This window comes from Talpa occidentalis, unplaced genomic scaffold, assembly GCF_014898055.3.
Source record: "Talpa occidentalis isolate TD23 unplaced genomic scaffold, MPIMG_talOcc4v2.1 talOcc4.9, whole genome shotgun sequence".
In the NCBI taxonomy this organism is placed as follows: Eukaryota; Metazoa; Chordata; class Mammalia; order Eulipotyphla; family Talpidae; genus Talpa; species Talpa occidentalis.
Genome location: NW_023605305.1, coordinates 70,850,964 through 70,873,231, shown reverse-complemented (window position 1 = coordinate 70,873,231; position 22,268 = coordinate 70,850,964). Strand labels below are relative to the sequence as shown.

Sequence of the window (22,268 nt, the reverse complement as noted above, 5' to 3'; positions counted from 1 at the left end):
GATAAGTGAAAAGGATCAGATAATGGTCAAATCCAAAAAATACAATCTTTGGTCACCACCGGCCAGAGAATTTTTTGCCTTATTAGTACAACGTAAAAATTCTATCACCAAATGGCAATAATTTCTTTTACCAATCCAAGAGAGTAAAATGATGGCTTGGTTATAATTCATGTTAGACATTTCCTGGAGCAAAATCCAGAGCTAAGTCAATGAAAAAAATTAGGGAGGTTTGGAAAGACAACAAATTTGTACCAATAGAATCATTGTCACTGAAACAGCTCTGTCCCAAAAGCCAAATCTTCTAAGTGGGACAGTTGGTCCTTTTGTAAAAAAAAATTGCATGGCTTCTCTCCTGCATTCTCCCCTTCCTAGTGAGGCCTACCTACCACCCTATGAACTCTCCCAAAGGGCTGCAGATCCCCATGACCCTGCTCCTATTTTGCCTTTTCCCATAAGCTATATTCTAAAATGTTAATGTCTGCTCCTATCCTCCCAAATTTCCTAAAGCAATAATCTATGGTTCAGTGATTTGCTTCAAACCGTTTTAAAAGGGGCTGGGAACACAGCTGGGCTCAGTACACTTTTGTTGGATGAGGGGAAATTGGATCGTGTCTTACCGTCACACAGATGCAGACTGCTACCAGATACTGCCCTGGACCACTTCCCTCTCCTTACCGCAGAAACAGGTAGGTAGGGCTATGCAGCCCTGGAATGTGTCCGCCAGCCCACATATGCAAGCGCTGAGTCACGGTAGCCACTGCCGCTGAAAAACTACACTTCCCAGAATCCTTGGGCTCTCGCGAGGACTACATTTCCCGGAGGCATGCGCGGCCTACCCACACCCGGGCCCTGCCCCGCCCCTCCGGCACCTACGTGAGGCGCGGGGTGTTTGCCTCCGGTGCTGTCGGCTCGGCGGCCTGAGGGCATCCAGGTTTCGCAGGAGGAGGATCCCCAGCCGAGGTTGCTGTCCGGCGAGGCAGTTCTGGAGCCTCCCGCCGGCGGAGCGCGACCGGAGGAGGCACGACCCCCGAAACTCCAGAGGCCTGGGCGAGGTGAGCGGAGGCGGGTCGGCTAGGTGCGGGAAGCGGGCCGGGCCCGGGAGGATGCGGGCTACAGGCCGGAGAGGCTCCGGCCGGGCCTTCAGCCGCCGAGGGGTTGGAAGGGCCCTTGTGGGCGCGGATGAGCCTAGGGCCGGGCGTCCCCAAGTCTGTCGCCCCGCCCCCACTCGCGCTCCCCAGAAGCTCCGCTGAACCTTCTTGTCGGGCCTTTGATCCCCTTTGGCCTCAGGCCCCTTTCCAGCTTCCTCCCAGCCGGTCCCTGGGTGCAGCCTGCCTGGCGGTGTTTGAATTTGCTACTGGTCATCACGAAAGTGAGAAAGTAAATTTCCCCTAACCATCGCCGCCGTCTTTCCGGGTGGCTGGCGTAATCTTCTACCCTACCACTGAATTGCCGGCTTCCCCAGCGGCAGAGCCAGGACTGGAACCCAGATCTTTGGTTTAAGTGCTCTCTATTGAAAATGGCAGGCCCCTCTCCACTCCATAGGAAAACTGACGTTTTCCTTTCACGAAGCAGTTTTCTGTGAAAACCTGGTTATTGATTTCCTACAGAAGGGGGAGGTATTGTATGGGAAAAGCTTGCAGTAAGGTTATAAGGGATACTGTCGACTCCCTGTGCTTGGAATCCTGGTGCCACCTTCACAGGCCTTAGAAACTAGAGCATGTTACTTCCAGTCTGTTCTCAGTTTCCTAAGCCATGAAATGGGAGAGCTGGCAAGGCCAAGTGTATTGCGGGACTCAGTGATGTAGGTGGGGCCTGGCACTCAGTGCCTCCTGCTGCAGCTACTGATAGAGTTCTGTGGCCTTTTTCTCTGACCTGAGGAAAGAGTTGGACCTGGGCCAATATACCAGGATGGCCCAGCCCTTCTCTCTATTCCTGTCTGCTCCTGTCTTAGCCCTGACATGGGGTCATTCTCAGGTGGTCTATGGATTTCAGAGTTGGTGACATGAGGGGCGATGAGCAAAAAGTGGCTTCCTCCTGCCTCTCTTTTTTTCTTCTCTCAGATCAGCCTTCTGTAGACTGCCCATGCTCAGGAAGAAGAGCCCAGAAAGAAAACATGGCTACTAAACATAGGGAAACAAAGTCTCAGGTGAGTTCATTGCTATCTTAGGTCTTACGGTCAGATGTTTTTCCCCCTTTAACTGAACAATCTTCAAGAGTTGAAGCCCCAGGACTTTTCCCTTTGAAAAGTTTGTTTACCCTGGTGGATGGTGGATTCTGTAGGGAATGCTTGCCTCCTCTCCCCAAATCTATGATTCCTTTTCTTTTTCTAGTAGACACTTTTATTTATTAATCTCAACCCGCTGTATGATTACTAATTTGACAGGTGAGATATTACATGTCTTCTGTTATTTGAGGACAGCACAAACATGCAAACTTGGCAGAGTTCCTTTCTGGTGCTGCCTCCTTTGCTCATCCATGTCCCACTCCTTAACCTCAACAAGAATGTTTTTCTTTTTCTTTCCACCCTTGAGAATCCTCATGCTGCCTTCCCAAACCATATTTTTCAGATTTTTTCTCTCTCGACTTGTGGATCATGTGCCTTGCTTCTACCACTCTCTTGGAAACTAATTTTGACCTGCCATTTTCATATTTATATGTAGGAATGAGGGTGTAACCCCATTCACATGAGCCAGTGTGTAAACAAAGGATGGCCATGTTGAAGGGGACTCAGTTGGAGAGTCTCTTGTTTCCAGAGGCAGAGAAAAAACTCCTTGGGAAGCAACGGAGAAGGTTTCATAGGATATGGGTAGTGAAGAGGCAGTGTATACAGGTGGTTAGGAAGTGGGGTTCTCGGGCCAGACAACAGGTTTAAACCATATTCTCTGTTTCCATTTATTTGGGTATTTGACTTGGGTATTTCTACCTTTCTGTGCCACAATTTTCTCACTTGTAAATGGGAATAACAACACTGCCTTAGGACCTCATCAGGAGGGTAAGAGGATTGCATGAGTTAGTGCACAGAAAGTGTTTAGGTCAGGGCGAAGCACAGGCAGATGTTCACTGTGTGGTGGTCGTGGAAGCTGAACGTTATTAGAGTTATAATACTATTAAAATTGTTAGATAATAAAGTTGTTAGATAGAAACTGCTATGCAGTGTAACTAGAACCCAGAAAATAATTGTCCTTTCTTTTACTCATCTTCATCCGACTATAATAAGACTTTACATTTTTTCTCACTCTTAATTTTAAAATAATAGTGCAGCAATTATTTATTTATTTATTGTTATTGTTATTGAAGTACCATTGTTCCACATCGTTGCTAGTGTTTTGACAGTATAGGATATCCCCCTCAGCGTAGTGACCATAGCCCACCAATGAAGTACCCCTAGTCCTCTGCCAAAGTCTCCCACACCATCCTCCACTCTCATCCCTCCCCTTCCTCCACTGAAAGCCATAGATATATAATCAACCTTCAAATTGGTTTTGAAGTTTGTCTGATCCTTTGTTGGATTTCTCTATACTCCGTATATATTTGTAACTGTTCAGTATTTATCTTTCTTTTTTTGGCTTGTCTCACTTAGCATAAATCCCTTCCAGCTTCATCCATATTGCTGCAGATGGCATGAATTTTATTTTGTTTTTTGTTTGGTTTGGTGTGGGTTTTTTTCCGATTGCTGAGTAGTTTTCCATTAACTACATCTTCTTGATCCACTCATCAGTTTGGGGCATTTATGTTGTTTCCATATCTTGGCTATTGTAAATAGTGCTGCCATAAATATAGAAGTGCAGATTTCCTTTCAAATTAGTGTTTTTGTATTTTGGAGGTAAATAATCCTAAGAGTGGAACTGGTGGGTCATTTGGCAGATCCACTTTTAGTCTTTTGAGAAACCTCCGCACATGGTGTAGTGGTTATTATCCTCATATGAGGAAATTGAGACTCAAAGCAGCCTAATAACCTGGATTCAAACCCCAGAGTCTGACCTCTAAGTTCATGCTCATTATCATCTAACCATTCCTTTACTGAGTCTTTCACATCACAGGGCAGATCCAGACTACATGTTACCAGAGCTCTTCTGCAATGTGATGTTCTCCTGGACCCATAAAATGCATTGGTGTTTGCTCTCTGAGACAGTGGGATGAATCTGCCATTGCATACTTGGGCTGTTTTTTTCTAAGGTTTTCCCAATTCCTTCCATAAAGTCATGTTACTCCCTTATCCAGAATCTTGTCCATGCCTTCATGTGAAAATCTGCATGGCATTCCCGCTAGCCTCGCCTGCTGCTCATACCAATACTGAGACTTGTGTGCACTTCATCCAGTGACAGGACATTGAAAACCAGAGTGTGCTGGGTTAAAAGCTAAAAAACATAGTACATGACCTGGGTCTTGACTTTCCTGAGCTTTATGTTTCTCATCTTTAAAATGAAGATTGTTACAAGAGATGTTGTATGGTCCGGTCTAGCTACCACTTTTTTCTGTATTGTTCAAATTATTTTTGTGTTTTTCTTGCCTGCTAGTTGGATTATAAATTCTTTTGAAGGCAAAGATCGTTTCTTATATTCCACACCCCCTCCATGTGCCAATAAATTATCTTTCTCATCATACATGTTTTGTATGCTCATGTTAAATGTTCCCAAGAGTAAAAATTACATATTAAGTTCATTCTTACCCCCAACATCTAGAGTTAATCATTGTCACCCCTTTACTATTCATCCCGCAGAATCATTTTCTGGGTACCTTTACTGATGATTTATGTGCGTATATGTATCTGAGCACATATTTTACCATTTTAACTTTTTTATTGTGATAAAATATACATAACAAAATTTATCACTTTAACCTTTGAGGATATAATTCAGTGGTACTGTATTTATGCTGTTGTGCAACCATCTCCATTCTGTGAATTATCTCATTTATTTTTTAGCCTTCTGAGGTAGGCATTGAGGGGCAGTTTTGTAGTGGTTAAGAACGTAGCCTTGGACCCCCACCCTGGATTGGAATCCCACCACTACCATTGACCAGCTTTGTTATTGTGATTTATAATATGAAATATGTATTTGGGTTTCATCCCTGTTCCTGCCACCATAGCTTCCAAAACCCTTGTCATTTAAGTGATTAATAATATTTGGCTTTTATTCTTGAAATAACTTCAGAGCAATAAAGGTAAAACAAGTGTGTTTTGTTATTCATAATGAACTCTTAAAACCATGCCAGACTTTATTTTATTTTTTTAAAGATTTATCTACCTATGCATATAAGAGCTGGGGCACAGGCCAGAGATGGGGGGCGGGGGGAGTGAGAGGATTCACCAGAGACAGAGTGGGAACAGAACAGGCAGACTGACTGAAATACACTGCTGAGAGGAGCAGTGGGCGAGTCAGGAGAGGTCTGCTGTGCCATGCGGGTTGTTCCCTGGCAGGCTGGGGATATAACTCGCGCTGCAGAAGCTGCAGGTCGCCTCACAGAGCGATGCTTAACCCCTTGCGCCACCAGGGAGGCCCTCCAGACTTTATATTAATGAGTGAGTTATGAACAGCCCCTAAGAATTGGAGCTGATTGTAGAAGAACCAACCCTGATTAGAGGGTTGGAACTTTCAACCCCACCCCTAGATGCAGGGACTGGAGGTTGGTTGAATCAACCATGCCTATGTAATGATTTAATCAATCATGCTTATGTAATGAAACCCAAAAGGATGAGGTTTCAAGAGCTTCCAGGATGGTGAACAAGTGGCGATGCTGGGAGAGTAGTGTGTCCCAGAGGCTGTGGAGGCTCTGTACCGTCCCTACATCCCTTGCCCTGTGCAGCTATTCCATCTGCCTTCCTGAGTTATATTTCTTTATAATAAATCTGTAATCTAGTGAGTGAATATTCTCCTGAGTTTTGTGTACTACTCCAGCAAATTAATCAAACATTAGGAAGGGATCGTGGGAATCTCGATTCGTAGCTGGTCAATGAGAAGCTCAGTTAACAGCCTGGACTTGCAGTTAACATCCTTAAGGGAGAGTGGGCACTCACAATCTCCTGTAGATGTCCTCAGAATTAGGTTAAATTGCAGGACACCTAGCTGGTGTTGTATAACTGTTTGAAATGTGGAAAACCCACACATCTGGAGTAAGGAGTTAGAGGAGATAGTTTTTCCTTTATATCATCTGTGTGGCTTGGATTTATCTCTCTTTGTATTTTCCTTATGTAAAGTGGGGGCAATAATCATATCTTCTGTATAGGGTTGTGAATTTTAAAAAAGGTTTTACTAAATATACCAATTATATTTAAACAAAGATAATGTAAATCTCTAAGAACATACTTGGCTCATGTAAAGCATTCAATAAAAGAGCTATTTCAACTCCCATTATTACAATCCTTAGCTTCAGTGGGCACACAGTGCCCTCAAATATTTAACTAGTCTCTATCAGTGATTATTAGGTTTCAATTCTTTTTGCTGTTACTAACAGCTTTATAAATACCCTTGAGTATGCATTTTGTACATTGTTCATTGTAAAACAAATATAGTAACTTGTGAGTTAAAGAATGTATACATTTTAAAACCTTTCATGTATATAATCAGAGATTTTGCATGTATAATCAGAGAAATTATTCTAGTTAAACTACCACTAATGGCCTTAATATCTCCATATACTCTTCTAGTGGTTAACACAGAATCTGCTTTATGCTGCTCAGTACAAATTTGTCACTAGTCACTTGTTGGATCAAACAAATGACCTGATAATATCAGAAGCATTTCACAGTAACCAGTCTACCTCCCTGCTATCACCTTTACTCTGTGTGAAGGGTAGTCCTTGGTGAGCCGGGATGGTTTGTCTTACAGGTATCAGTGACATTCGAGGATGTGGCTGTGCTCTTTACACGGGATGAATGGAGAAAGCTGGGTTCTTCTCAGAGAAATTTGTACCAGGATGTGATGCTGGAGAACTACAATAACCTGGTCTCATTGGGTAAGGACATTTTCACTATGGATACAGGATTCAGAGATTTGTATAACTGAGCACCTGGTTCCCTGGATAAAAGCCAAGGGTTATCAAAACCTTTAGCTGAATTCTTGCAGTTTTGCCTTTGGATTGTATAATTGGATCTCCATAAATAAATACTAAAGCCTTTTTCCCCATTATAGGTATGAATTTGCCTAATCTACACAGTTACACATTAAATACCCTTATGGTTCAGGCAACATTTTCCTACTGTGATAGTTTTGTAGTGTTTGCTCGTCTCTCAGCAGAGAGCTTCCCTTAACTACCTTCATTGACCTACCTCTTGCCTTTCCCAGGATCAGAGTTGCAGGTCATCTAATAAATTTTTGCTGAGTTTTGCTGTGTGATTGTCCTCCTAGGATCTCGAAGCAAACAGTAAAGGCATGTTTCCCCTTATAGGCATGGAATTGCTATGTATGGGAATGGAGGTGGTAGTATTGATGATCATTTGCTTCTCTCTCCGTGTAACTATATTTGAGATGTTTCTATAAATACAGACATTGTTTTTCTCCCACAATTATTCTAGGGCTTGTTTGTACAACTCTCAACAGAGGACTTGGTTCAACCTCTAGTCCCACCACTTGCCTTTCCCACTGGTCTTTTCCAGAAGTTAGCAAACTTTTTCTGTAAAGGACTATGTAGTAAATACTTTAGACTTTGTGGGCTACATACGATGTCTGTAACATATTCTGTTTCTTTTTTTCTCCAGCTATCCTTTGCTAAAGGGCCATACATCAACAGTCAAAATAAAACCATCTCTTTTTTTCCCCTCCCCTATTTACGAGCAGGACTCCCATTTTCTAAACCAAAAGTGATCTCCCTGTTGCAGCAAGGAGAAGATCCCTGGAAGGTAGAGAAAGAAATTCCTGGAGATACCTGTCTAGGTGAGTGGCTGGGACTGAGGTACCTGGGAATTGCTGCAAATAACAGTCTGCTTAATAAGTAGACAGTACACCTGGGAGATGTTGGTCAGGAGAGTGTCTCCAGGGCTCTAAGTTCTAAGAAGAGGAAGAGAAGGGATACTGAGACACCCAACACAACCTCCTCTTATTTCTGGTTAATCGCTTTACAAGTGACTCTCTAATCATCTCCCTTCCCATTCTCTCCTGTCATTTCAGAGAAGGGCTATATTTCCATGCACTCATTTCGCAAACAGTAATTTTAAACATTGCTAATCATTCAGGTTGTCACTCTGCATATGGGGAAAGGGAATGAGATTAGTGACCTGAGTGGGGCCACATTATAAAGTACTTTGGTACAATTCTTAGATGTTGAACTATCCAATGAGTGACTAGAAATTATTAAAAGAATTAAAGAATTTTGAATAGACGCATTATATGGTCCTTGATATTTTAGGGGGAAAAATGGTTTTGATTTAGAAACAAGGGTGACTGGATATAAAGGATTTTTAATAGAAGAATTATATGGACCTTAATATTTTAGAAAAATTGATTTGAATTAAAAACAAGTTAAATATTCTTTAATAAGGGCAGAACTATAAAAGTTGTAGTATGTCCCTATTCCGATTTACAGCATCCCAGAAAGACAGAAAGAATGCACTAATGTGGATAGAGCTCCAAGGTACATTGAGGACTAAAACAAGTTACAGAACATTATTATGATACGTTATCATTTATGTTTAAAGAAAATTATGTGGGTAGTTGTATAATATGCATCTAAATACAGAGTAAGATTAGGGGGACACATCTTAGCTGGTAGCAATAGTTACATTTTGAGGGCCTCCCCAGTGGTGCAGTGGGTTGAGTGCAGCGCTGTGAAACTGTCTGCAGCGCCAGTTTGATTCCTGGTCAGCCAGGGAGAAACCCACATGGCGGGACAGACCTCTCCTGTCTTGCCCGCTGCTCCCCTCAGTAATGTGCTTCAGTCCATCTGCCTGTTCTGTTACCCGCTCTGTCTCTGGTGAATCCTCTTACCCTCCAGTGCCTCTAGCCTATACTTCAGTTCTTGTATAAAAATAAAAAAAAACAATGGTTACATTTCCAGTGCAATTGACAACAGGTGTGATGAAAGGGAACTTGATTTACTTGTAATGTCTTCATTTCTCACAGAGACTATAATCATGAAGTCCTTACGTAATTTGAATTAAATAAGCTTGGTCACCTTAGAAGCAATGTTGGGAATAAATTGTGAAAGTGAGGCAAAATTAGATTGGAAACCTAGAGATTGTTGCATAATATAGGCAAGACATTGCTAGGGCCTGTATGAAGGCCATGCAGTGGGGTTTGTGAGGGAAGAGAATGGGCTGTTTTGTTGAGGGTGTTGGACAAGTTCAGCGTGGAATGAGTTTCATTTGACTTAAGAGTGATCAGCGGTCAGGGAGCAGTTGGTACAAAGGTGGCATTTGAAGCCTTGAGAATCCCAGGAAACACTGATGAGGTAGGTTAATAATAAGGAATCTGGCTGAGCCTGAGAAGTCATCAGAGGAAACAGGTGAAACAGATGTGGAAGGTAGGGACTGAGCTGTTAGGAAGGGGAAGCTTGGCCTTTAGATAATCCATGGATAAGCCCTCACCCACTGCTGTCCTGTGCTCTGATGCCTGGTGAGTGAGCTCCATGCTTGTACTGGGGGTGCAGCACTCACCAGGGAGATGCACTAGGGGAGCTCCCTGCTGGGAGAGAAGACAAGTATTTTTTGAACAGTCCAAGCTGTAGGATGACAAATTCTGGTCATGACCTCATAGGAAAGACAAAGAGCCCTGAAGAATGTAGACGAAGTGGCAGGGGCTTAGCTGACGAGGGGCCCCATCTGAGACATGAAGTGTTCCATGCACAGGTAAGGGCAGCTGTGAGAGTCCAAAAGAAGGAAGCCTGCATGTACCAATGGGAGTGAGGAGAGAGGTGCTGGGACCAGATCCCTCTGCCAGCCGCAGACCAGGTGAACTGGATGTAGCCTGGCTACAGGCCCAGGTTTAACTTATACAAAAATCAACCTGCAGCCAATGTAGAGCCTGTTGGCATGGACATTTAAGGACTTGTCAGAGCCTGTTAGATCCAGACAAATCAGTGACAGCACCTTACAACATGGGTCCTGCAGAGTTGCTGCCAGGCTCAAAACCCTTGTGCCAGGAGAGCTTTCTTCCCATTATAAGTTGAGATAGTTAATGTGGGAACCACATTTGCCTGTCTGTATTTTTAACTCTCAATTGGGAAAAATACACTAGTTTTGTGGAAACAGTTACCCCCAATGGGTAGGTGTTTTTCTTTCCTGGTCTTTTGTCTTCCATTTTTATCTTAAGGCAAGAAGCCATGGAGGCTAGACGGAACCTGTACAGGGTGGCCAGCTGAGGAGTTACTTGGAGACTGCCTTCCACTAAGATTTACGGAGGCTGCATCTCTAAGGAGGGCAAGCTTTTTTTCTGTCTTGTGTAAGGTGCTATAGGTGTTAGCAGTAGCCTAGTGAAATAGCATACAATGGCTTTAAAGAGTGATTTAATAGAAGGTGAAAAGCAGGGTCCAAATATGCCCCCAGTCCTGTTTAACATGTATGAGTCAGACTTGTTCTTGTAACCCTGCCCTCTCCAAGCCCTGCAGTTCTCTTCCACCAACATTGGTTGTTTCTTGTATTTGAAAGGTAAATCAGATCATCTCACTCCCAGGCTCAAAACCTATAGAGGCTTCTATCACATAGAGCACAATTCAGTGTCCCCAGCATTGCTTTCCAAGGACTGCATGATCGGTCCCAGCTACCTCTTCACCTTCCCCCATTTCCACTCTGCCCTTTATCTGAGCACTTTAGTCAATAGGCCACCTTGTGTTTTGTCAGTCAGACCCCTACCCAGGGCCTCTGCACTTGCTTTTTCCTCTCCTGGACCATTCTTCCTGATAGCCGTGAGCCACCGTGAGTTACCTTCTCATGATATGTGTAGGTTTCTACTCAGATAGCACTTTCTCCAATAGACACAGCATATCAAAAGCACAGCACTCTATCCTCTATGTTCTTTAACCCCTCAGTGTGCTTTATTTCCCTCAGTGCTTGCTGCTGCATAGTAGAAATATTCATTCATCATCTGTCTCTTCCTCTAGATTGTAAGCTCCTTTTTGCTGGGTTTTCATTTGTTCCCATTTCCCCAGTATCTAACAGCTTGGTTATTGCAGTTAATGAATGATATGGCTAGGTTAGGTGGTGATGGAGCAGAAAGACATTTCAAGGATATTGGGAGAGAAAAGAAGTAGGACTTAGAGGTGAATTGAATGTGGAAAGTAAAGGCAATGGTGTTATCAAGAATGGTTTGTTGGGCTCTCCGGTGGCACAGCAGTTGAGCGCTGGTTTGCGAAGCTGCCCACAGCCTTTGCAGCGCCGGTTCGAGTCCCGGCTGCTCCCTGGCCACCGGAGGAGGGTCCCACATGGCGCGCAGACCTCTCCTGCCACCCCCTGTTCCCCTCAGCAGTGTACTTCGGTCCTTCTGCCTGCTCTGCTCCCCGCTCTGGCTCTGGTGAATTCTCTCACCCTCCCGCGCTTCTGACTGTACCCAGTGCTTGTATAAATAAAAATAAAAATAAATAAATCTTTAAAAAAAAAAAAGAATGGCTTGTGGCATTTTCCGGAATGAACAGTGAGTTCATTCACTGAGACAGTGACAGTTGATGGAGATCAGATCAGGTTGGGGTGATCAGATCACCCCCCTGCGTTGGGGGTGAACTGAGGAGGGGTTATAAGTGGTTTGGGATGAATTAAAAAATCTTTGGTTGATCCACTTATCCAAGTGGAGATGTTAATAGCGTGTTACTAGCCTGTTGGTTTGAAGTACCACTCCATATTATCGAATGGGCATAAAATGTAAATTTGGGAGACTCCCCCTCCTTCCAATGTAGGATAATTAGAATGATGGTTGAGTTTGAGCTAGCCTGTGGACTGGGTTTAGAGTACCGTGATAGAAGAAAGAGTTTAGGGCTCAGTCTTGAGGAACTCTGCATTTTATGGCAAGGTGAGAGAAATGAACCCATAGGAAAAATAAGTGCAGGTATGCTATAGAAGATAAGGGGAGTCTGGTGTCACTGAAGTCAAAGTTCAATAGGATGGTGTCAGTAGAGGTGAGAAGTAGATGAATTTGAGACATATTTAGATACAGAATAAATAAATCTTGGTAATTAGCATTTTGATTCAGAACTAGTGCCCGTTAGAAAGACAAAGGGGTTATACAGGTTGAAGGGAATAATAATGAATTCAGCTTAGACACATTGATTTTGAGGTGTCTTTGAGGCATCTAAATTGCTGTTGTGAGTGGGATGCTGTATCTACAATTGGGTATGGAAAATAGAGAAATCTTTCTAGAATATTTTGGTAATTGAAGCTGGCCGGTGGAAAGATCAGAGTAAGAAGAATTGGGCACCTAGGACTAAGCCCTAAGGCACTCCAAGAATTAAAGATGGAGTAGTAGAAAATGAGTGTGCAAAGGAGATTGAGGCTGGTGGAAAATGAAAAGAATCTGGAGGAAAGTACAGGACCACTGTATCTTAGAGTATGTCTCCAGGAAAAGGAATTCACTGTCATTTGCTGAGAGGCAAGTTAGCTGAGAACTGAAGAAAGTGTCCATCTTAGCTACATGGATGTCATGGTTACTTAACAAGGGTAGTGGTGAAGCAGGAGTCAGACTGAAGCTAATGAGGGGTGAGAGGGAAGAAATGTGCAAGTATAGGATGCTATAGACAATTGTATATGAAGAAGAGGCAGCAGCTGAAAGAACGCTTCTATACATATGTAAACAAATATTTCTATATATATATTTTTCCTTTCTTTACTCCCATATTAGTATATAGCACATATTATTCTGCCCTTTTAACTTGATAAATAATTACACTTTCCCTACCAGTAAACAGAGAGCTTCCTTACTCTACAGAGTAGTTTTAATGCCTTAGGCTGACTCTTGGCTGGGGAAAAAGGTGACTTTTGTATGATGTTAACCCAGCTGATATCACTTAGCTTTGGGCTAGGATTTTAAAAGTGATGCAATAGCTAACTAACAGTATGGACATTGGTGTAAAGCTATACCTTTATCATGTATCAATTAAATCCCTAATGTATTAAATCTCTAATATGTTAGAGTTAACGCAAATGCCCCATCAAAGGAATCTGGTTGAATATTCATAGATACCGTCTTACAGTTGAATTCTTTGCATTTCTGAAAAGGAAAGAGGAAGATCTCAGTAAATTCCCCTATGAGGTATTCCCCTATTGAGTATTAAGTGGGGGAAGGTGCAGAACACAAGAGTGAAAATAATACTTTCATCTAAGAAAGAATATACCAACAAATAAATAAATCTTATTTGCTTGTATTAAAATAATAATTAAAAAAAGGACAAAAGCACATCAGTAAAAATAGTTACCTACAAGGTGAAGAAAGAAAAGAAAAATGATGTAGAAAACAGGGATAGAATCTAGAATTTTTTAAATTATTTTGTTTTTATCATTTTGACTTTGGAACTATAAAAATGCTATAATAAAATTATAAGATTAAATGAAAATAGAAAAGCATTCCATAAATCTGAAACAAAAATGAAACAAATGATCCTACTGCATTTCAAGTTGGTGTTTTAGTCTCATAGAGAATTTTTTCAAATACCCTTGTATCACAGCAGTTTAAATAAGATCTTAGTGAATTATTCCTGTGATATTGTGACCTATACTAAGAAATACACTTTGATCTTTGTTCCATTTTCTGTCTGGCATTGAGCTTCTAAAACCCATGAAATTTCCTAAGTGTTAAGAGTGACCAAGCTGTCTTTTGTTATGTTAATGAGGTGACCTAAGGATGGAGGCTGGTGCCAGGGGACCCTACCTTTTGATTGGAGCTTTGGAATTTATGGCCCCTACCCTCTAACCTAGGGGAGGGAGAGAGACTGGAGGTGGAATAAATTATCAGTGACCAATAATTTAATGATCATATTTCTATGTAATGAAGCTTTCATAAAGCCCAGAGCACCCAGGTTGGTGAATAACTGGCAGTGCTGGGAGAGTGGCACACCCGATTGGAGAAAGCATGGAAGCCTCATGCCTTTTACTCCATACCTTGCTTTATGTAACTTTTCTTTTGAATGTTCTTGAGTGAAAGACTATCCAGAAGTTGAATGTATTAATGATGATCGTTAGAGACATCTAGTGATGATATTTAAGAGACTAGACTTGAAATACTGGAAAAAGAAGATTCTGAGAGGATTCAGTAAGAATTTATGGCAAAGTAATTGAAAATGTTATACTGGATTCTAACCTGAAAAACTGATTAGAAGATTTAAGAAGGAATGTGCTGGGCTCACATTTGGACACTCTGAATTTTAAAAGAACAATATTCAAATGGAAAGTGTAGTAGGCAGTTGGAAATACCACAATAAAGTATTTTGAGAAGACTCAAAATAGCCATTCACATAGGAGGTGTGGGAGTAGACAGAATCACCTAGAGAGAATGTTGGAGACTCAGGGTGTTTTAAGAGCCAAGGGAGGAGAATCTAGACCTACTGACAGAAATCATTCAGATGGGTGTCATTAGCAAGTTTATTCTGGTCTCTAAATTTCTGACCATAATCATAATCTTTTTCATATAGTAGCTCGGGCTTGATTCTGGGAAGAAGCAAAAGTTGAACTGCATTTCAGAAGACAGATCTGTAGACCTGAAGAAAACTAAGTAGATCATAAGGAACAATTCGAGTGTCCACGTCCAGGACTCATGGCTTCAGTGGGAAATGAGTTTCCTGGTTTTGATAGAGAACCTTGTAGCTGTAGTCACTTCCATAAAGATAAAAAATCCCTATGTGACATTTCTCTGTTCTCCTTTAAACAAAACTTTTCAAAAACATTTCTATAGTTGATGTTTCTGTTTGCTCACTTTTTCTTGTTTCTTCTGTGAACTCCAGTGGATCTTTCTTCCTTAGTATTCCATGATAAACAGTAACTAAATCTCAGTCTCCATATTGTCACAATTATAATTAAGTTTTTAGTTTTTAATCGTCAAATTATTTGCCAAATTTGACTCCTCCTTGGAGACTTTATTCCTTTGGCTTCTAGAACACCATCATGCCCTTCTAATTTTTTTGACCACTAAAGTCACAGTGCCTAAGTGGTTTCTTTCTGTTCTTCAACCTAAAATAAAACCTATCTACTGATTACTCCAAATACCTACCTGTAGTTCTGTGCTTTCCCCAAGTCTCTAAAATAATACATAAAGCTTATTGTTTCAGCATCATCCTTCAGTATCTTATTAAGGAATCTCAGCCATAACAAACCCCTGAAATAGAATAACCACCACTACCCCTAACTTGCCCTTTTTCTGGTCTTCCCCTTCTCAATAACTTGTGCAGCTAAAAACTAAGAGGGAGCCCCATTTTTCCCCTCCCAGTACCCCACATATAGTTCATCAGCTAGTCTAGTCATGTTAATACTAATGCAGTCATGGATACTTCCATCCACTTTCTCACCTAGATAACTGGAGTAGCTTCTTAAATTGTTTCTCCCTACTTACTTCCATTTAGTGCCCACCAGTCTATTCTCCATACAGTAGCCAAATTGAGTATATAATTTCTTGTGGCTTCACCATGTTTAAAATAAAATTCCAGAATCCTTTCCATGATCTATGAGGCCTGATACAATTTATCCCCATCTCTTGCTGCAGTCTTATTTACCACTTTCTCACTGCACTTCAGCTACAGAGTCTCTTTGCTATACCTCAGAGGTTGCACTTGTGTTTGCTGTTTACTTTTCTGGGAAGCTTTTTCTCCAAATAGCCATATAGCTGCTTTATTATTTGTCACCTAATTCCCTTCCCTATACCTAGCATTTATACATACATATCCAAGTATAATGCTCTTTAAAGGCTTGGACTCATCACATTATTTACATGTCTAAAACATTACATGGCCTACAATATTTACATAATAAATATTTGGGAGTGGAAAGCTTTCTCCAACATGAGCAAAGATAAAGAAATGAGGAGGAAAAAAATAAACATGGAGTGCTTCAGAAACTGCATGTACTTTGGCATACCTGTACTAAACCTAGAGCCAATGAGTAATAGAAACAAGGGAAAGTACTCCATTTTTGTGACAAGCTTTCACCCATTTGGTCCAAATAATGTATTGAAACTTCATCATTTATTTAACAAGACTTAAAATGGCTAAGAAAGCAGGAAGGAGTTGGGCAGAAAGTTAAAAACTTACCTTTCAATGAATAGTGAACTTATAAATGCATATAAAACTAGTCAAGGAGGTGGTATAGAGTGAAAAAGAGAAATCCTAAACCATAGGGAATACCACTTTTTAAAGAAGGTACAGGAAAAGTTATCCATGAAGAAAACTGATAAGTGTGCACTGGTAGAAGAGAAAAAGAATATATTATGTTCTCCAAGCAGAGGGAATGTGTACGCATGTGAGAAAGACCAATCTCAAATACAATGAAATGTAAAGGAGTCCTTTAAATGGTAAGCTCTAGCCCCAGAGGAAATGTGAAACTAGATGCAAAGCCATTCCTCTGGCAAAATGTAATATTCAGTGATTTCTGTCCTTTACATTTTTTTTTTTTTAGATTCAGTTCTTTACCACTCTTATCATGTTAACCATTTATTCACCTTCTTTATATTTACTTCTGTTTATTGTTGGTCTCTGACTTTTTTCTACCCTGCCTGCATAACCTCTAGCTTGATATATGAACAAGGCTGCCTTGCTAACTTGCACCTTTTGGCTTCATGCCTCCCTATGAACAATTCTATGGATTCTGTGGATTCATTCTATCAGCATTCTGTGGATTAATTCAGTAATCTTTCTGGATGAACTAGTCTGAAATTCTTACATTACCCGTGTAATGTGCTGTCCTAGAAAGCAATTTCTGTAAGTGAATTGTGAATGTGTGTGTAAAATTAATATGTAAGTGAGAATATTTGCCATTGTTCAAACTAGAAATATGTAAGTATTTAAAGAAGATTAACAAAGCATGTTTTCAATATTTCCCCCTCCAGAATGGAAGAGCAGTCATAAAACCACAAAGTCAACACAAACAAAAGATTCTTCACTTCAGGAGTTGATAATGAAAAGCTCCAATAGGAATGGACCCTGGGACTACAACAAATCAGAAAAACTCTACATATATGAAGACAGATTAGAGAAAAAAGAAAGTGTCCAGATAGTTTCAGTCACCAATAAAAAATTTCTCGCTGTAGAAAGAAGACATAAAAATAATGAAGTTGGCCAGAACTTCAGCCCAAAGTCCGATCTTGTTAGGCAACAGATGGTTCCTAGACAAAAAACACTACTACACGGAAACAGTTTCAAGCAAAATTCAAATTTGCTTATTCAACCAAAAATCAACATAGCAGAGAAACGCTATAAATGTAGTATTTGTGAGAAGACCTTCACTAATACATCGTCCCTTCGTAAACATGAGAAAAACCATAGTGGAGAGAAATTATTTAAATGTAAAGAATGTTCAAAAGCCTTTAACCAAAGTTCAGCTCTAATTCAACATCAAATAACTCATACTGGAGAGAAACCCTACATATGTAAAGAATGTGGGAAAGCCTTCACTCTTAGTACATCCCTTTATAAACATTTAAGAACACATACTGTGGAGAAATCCTATAGATGTAAAGAATGTGGTAAATCCTTTGGCCGAAGGTCAGGCCTTTTTATACATCAGAAGATCCATGCTGGAGAAAATCCCTATAAATACAATCCAGGTAGGAAGTCATCTCTTCCTGGATGTCAGAGAATTCATTCCAGAAAGAAGTCCTATTTATGTAATGAATGTGGCAATACCTTTAAATCTAGCTCATCCCTTCGTTATCACCAGAGAATACATACTGGAGAAAAGCCTTTTAAATGTAGTGAATGTGGGAGAGCCTTCAGTCAGAGTGCATCTCTAATTCAACATGAAAGAATACACACTGGAGAAAAGCCCTATAGATGTAATGAATGTGGAAAAGGTTTCACTTCTATTTCACGACTTAATAGACACCGTATAATTCATACTGGTGAGAAGTTTTATAATTGTAATGAATGTGGTAAAGCCTTAAGTTCCCACTCAACACTTATTATTCATGAAAGAATTCATACTGGAGAGAAACCATGTAAATGTAAAGTGTGTGGGAAAGCTTTCAGACAAAGTTCAGCTCTCATTCAACATCAGAGAATGCATACTGGAGAAAGACCCTATAAGTGTAATGAGTGTGGGAAAACATTCAGGTGTAATTCATCCCTCAGTAATCATCAGAGAATTCATACTGGAGAAAAACCGTATCGTTGTGAGGAATGTGGGATCTCCTTTGGCCAAAGTTCAGCTCTTATTCAACATCGAAGGATTCATACAGGAGAGAAACCCTTTAAATGTAATACATGTGGGAAAACTTTCAGACAAAGCTCATCACGCATTGCCCATCAGAGAATTCATACTGGAGAGAAGCCTTATGAATGTAATACATGTGGGAAACTTTTCAACCACAGGTCGTCCCTAACTAATCATTATAAAATTCATATTGAAGAGAACTCCTAGAAGTAGATTTGCATGTTTGAAGGCCTTAAACTGAAGCTCATCAGAATACACTAAGAATGATATATAGTAAGTATAATGGTTATGAAAAAGCATCCTATAATTTAGTTCTCATAGATACTAATTCCAAAGATACCCCTTTACTATATAATAGAATAAGAGGAAAGTGAGGTGTTCATTACTGTCATACCCTTTCTAAGATAATGTGAAATGAATAATTCACAAATGAAGGCATTGACTTTGGGAATTTGTAAAATAATATGTCTTCTTTCTAAACCAATGTACAATAGGTATCTTGTGTGATACTCAAAACATCTGGGCAGGGGGAGCTGTGTATTAAATTTCTCATTTTTAAATGAATAAGTTTTATAACATTTTAATGTATATAAGGTTTGGTCTGAGAAAATATACATTTTTAGAGAAAAGGATCAAATAAAAAGATTAAAAATGAACTGTTACTACCTCTTAGTTTCTGGGGTTAGTTTTTTTCCTGACCCACTGTCAAACTTTGTGCATGCATTTCACTTAAAAATAGAAATAAAAGTCTCTTCCTTTGATCTTTTGTAGTTGCTGTAAACTAGGAGTGTTCTACCTAATTCCTAATCTTAGAATTTTTTTTCTCTGCATTTGTTATGAAAAGATACTGGCTATATAATGTCAGTTGTCATCTTAGAAAAAATTAAATGGAAAACTGAGCAATTATTTCAAGTTTAAAGTTTACACATACAGGGCCTACCTGGTGGTGCAGCCAGTTGAGCACTGCGCTGTGGAGCCGGTTCAATTTCCAGCTGGCCAGGGAGATTACCAGATGGCATGGCAGACTTCTGTCGTGCCCACTGCTCCCCTCAGCAGTGTTTCAGTCCTTCTGCCTGTTCTGCTCCCTACTCTGTCTCGGGTGAATTCTCTTGCCCTCCCACACCTCTGGCCTGTACCCCAGTGATTGTATAAATAAATAAATCTTTTTAAAAAAAAGCTTATACATACATATTAATGTGTATTTGCAAAAGAGGCTATCAAAAATTTAATGACTAACAGTTGTACCCAAATCTTGAAAGGCATGTCATTTTACGGGGGAAAAAAAACTTTCCCAACTTTCCCTAGCTTGGTGCTCTTTCACTCTTTAGTAACTTTAAGAAGATGAAAGGAATATAAACAATTCAGAATTTTTTTTTTAAATACAAGCTGTAGGGCAGGCACTGTACTACATACTGAAATTTCAAGAATGGCCCCAACCACAAACTGGGACAAAGAAGATGAAGCTGGGGGACTAGCAGATAAGTAAGCAAGTCATGTCACAGTATGTTAAATGTGGTAATAACAGATGTGATAATATGTTGCAGTGCACGAATGTACAGGTTTACACAGGATGAATAGAAGATTGAATGTAATCGAAGAAACCTGAGAGATTAAAAACTTTCCAGGGCCAGGTTTTGAAATAATATTAAAAAGTCTGGAGATAAGCACGCCAAAAACAACAACAAAAAATAAAAATAGAAAATGTATGTGTATAGAGGCTGGTGGGGAATATCCTGACATGTTTGTGAAAGCTCGAGTGTTTTCAAGTGAGCCTACAAATGACAGGTGTTAGAAGACAGAAACCAGATAACAAAAGGCCTATTTGCCATTGTAAGAAGTTTGGATTTTATCCTAAAATTGATGGGGGTCAAAAAGGAAAATTGTTAGGGCAACTGTAAAGGGTGAATTTAGAGAGTTGAACAAAGCTGTATAAAATGATTCCTAGAAGTCTGAACAATTCTAATTCAAATATAGATGAGTCCGAATGGATGGAGAATAGAAGATAATGTATTAGAAAAATGACATGATTTTTAGAAACAGATGAGGTTGGTGAGTGAGAAGGCAGCTGACTCAGGGAAGGTTAGCAGGTGTCTTTAATAGGACATGCCCAGCATTAATGTGTTGTCCTGTAACTATTTCTCTGGTGAACCTTAATTCCCCACCACCACCACCCATAGCAAAAATTCAGCAGGCAGTGCTGTTTTTCTATTTCAGCATTGTTAACTAAATTACCTAAATGACAACACTAGATGAAAATCACTCAAGCTGATCTGTTAATTACAGGTCAGCTGAAAGCAGACAGCCCAGTGTCTCCAGACACCAACCAGTGAATGCCTCATTCCAGTGACTTGCTTCTGAAAGTATGCCAGTCAATTACAATTGTATTCAAGTGATCATACAAATATATTTGAAAATCTGTCAATCCATAAATTCTCCTGTTTCTAAAAATCCAACAAACTTGACACTAAGTTTTAAAAAAAAAACCTTTCGTGTGATCTGCTCTGGTTACTAGAAGACAGTTCTCCCTTGCTGACATACTTAAAGTTCACATATTAAGTTCAATTTATTATTAGTTTGCAATGATTTTAACAAGCCCAATTTACTGTTAGAGCTCCAGTGACAAATTGACTAGTGAGGCCCTGATACTATAAATTCAATATTCTCAATGATTCAAATTATTCTTTTATGTGTGTACTTGAATTTCAAATACAATTCCAAATACAATGATTAATTTTCAGACGTTGGCTATCTATTAAGTTAAATGTCACTTTGAAGCCTTCTGCACTATGAAATTGTTCATTCAGTATTAAAAATGATGGAAAGTCAGATATAAACCAGCATATGCTAACAACTAAATCTAAGTGATGATTGCAAGTGAATAAAGTGATAAATTTTCTGGTGAAAAGAAATTCAGATAACAATTGCAAGAGATATCACCAAAATGGCAACAGAAGACATCCCTTGCTTTGCTTACAAGAGGAACGATTAGGTACTAACAGGACACTACTGAGAGAATCTTACCACCACAGTAGTGAGGGTGAAGCACCCTCTGGACCTCAGAAACCAACACAGACCTTATTTTAGAAGGAATACTGAGGAGATTCATGCATTGTTGTAATGATACACAGAGGTAGTAGTCTTGGATGGGAGGAGAATGAATATGACAAAGATGCCAACCTAAACAAAGGCCCTCAGATGGGGAAAGCAGAGACAATGTGGAGGCCCATGCCCTCAACCCAAAGCAGAGAAGCTGAGGTATTCTACATGGACTGGCAGCAAAAAAAGACACAAAACAAGTCCTCTAAACTACCCTTCCCCAACCCTTGGGATTTGTACTGGCATTGTGAAGTATACAATATCAAGTAGATTACTAAATTCCATATCTGGGAGTCTAAAGAGTAGGAAAAATAGTAAGCAATGAGTCAGTGAACTTGAAGAGAGATGACTAAAAATCCACATGCAAGAAGAAAGAAGATAGTTTTTAATGAGTTTACTGTCACTGCAAACTATTTAGATAATCAAAGGTTTGCTTGCTATTACATGCAAGAGTGTTGCCCATATATATAATTGAGGGGAAAACTCAGGAGATTTGCAAGACATTCAATATATGACCATTGAAGAAGAAGCAGAACCAGTGGTGTGAAGAGAAGTGAAATGCTGTTCCTGACACTGTAACACTGTAAGTATTGTTCTAAACACTAGTTGCATTGCTGTGGTTAAAACTGTTAGCATTAGACAAACAGTAGACAAATACAGTAGCAAATCAATTGTATTAGCAGAATACTTTTTAATTTTTATGAAGTACCATTGTTTTACATCCTTGTTAATGTTTTGACAATACAGGATTTCTCTCAGGTGTGGTTACCTTTACTCTCCCAAAACAAAAGCACCCATAGTCTATGGTGTTCTTCCTCTACCCCATCATCACTCCTTCCCACAGTCCCCCACCTTAGATCTATGGGCAGCTTTCAAGGGTTCCTTTTAATGTTTATTTTTGTCT

At 40.1% G+C, this 22,268-nt stretch overlaps 1 protein-coding gene across 2 annotated transcripts; it reads left to right on the top strand.

Annotated features, from left to right (window-relative positions):
• Nucleotides 1-855: 855 nt before the first annotated feature.
• Nucleotides 856-21,953, top strand: ZNF354A (zinc finger protein 354A). 2 transcript variants are annotated; one of them, XM_037499054.2, is made up of 5 exons: nucleotides 856-1,052; nucleotides 2,061-2,146; nucleotides 6,828-6,954; nucleotides 7,776-7,871; nucleotides 16,947-21,953. In XM_037499054.2, the coding sequence occupies exons 2-5, from the start codon at nucleotides 2,114-2,116 to the stop codon at nucleotides 18,473-18,475; spliced, it is 1,785 nt and encodes a 594-aa protein (XP_037354951.1). In that variant the 5' UTR covers nucleotides 856-1,052; nucleotides 2,061-2,113; the 3' UTR covers nucleotides 18,476-21,953. The 2 variants fall into 2 exon arrangements, with proteins under 2 accessions (XP_037354951.1, XP_037354950.1); XM_037499053.2 differs by lacking the exon at nucleotides 856-1,052 and having other exon boundaries at nucleotides 1,124-2,146.
• The last annotated feature ends 315 nt before the right edge of the window (nucleotides 21,954-22,268 follow it).

What these genes read in the sequence shown, in the direction of transcription:
- ZNF354A (XM_037499053.2), top strand. Translation starts at nt 1,982, where the DNA reads ATGGATTTCAGAGTTGGTGACATGAGGGGCGATGAGCAAAAAGTGGCT. An exon ending in ATAGGGAAACAAAGTCTCAG is followed by an intron (nt 2,147 to 6,827) that starts GTGAGTTCATTG and finishes TTTGTCTTACAG; the next exon opens with GTATCAGTGACATTCGAGGA. An exon ending in CAATAACCTGGTCTCATTGG is followed by an intron (nt 6,955 to 7,775) that starts GTAAGGACATTT and finishes ATTTACGAGCAG; the next exon opens with GACTCCCATTTTCTAAACCA.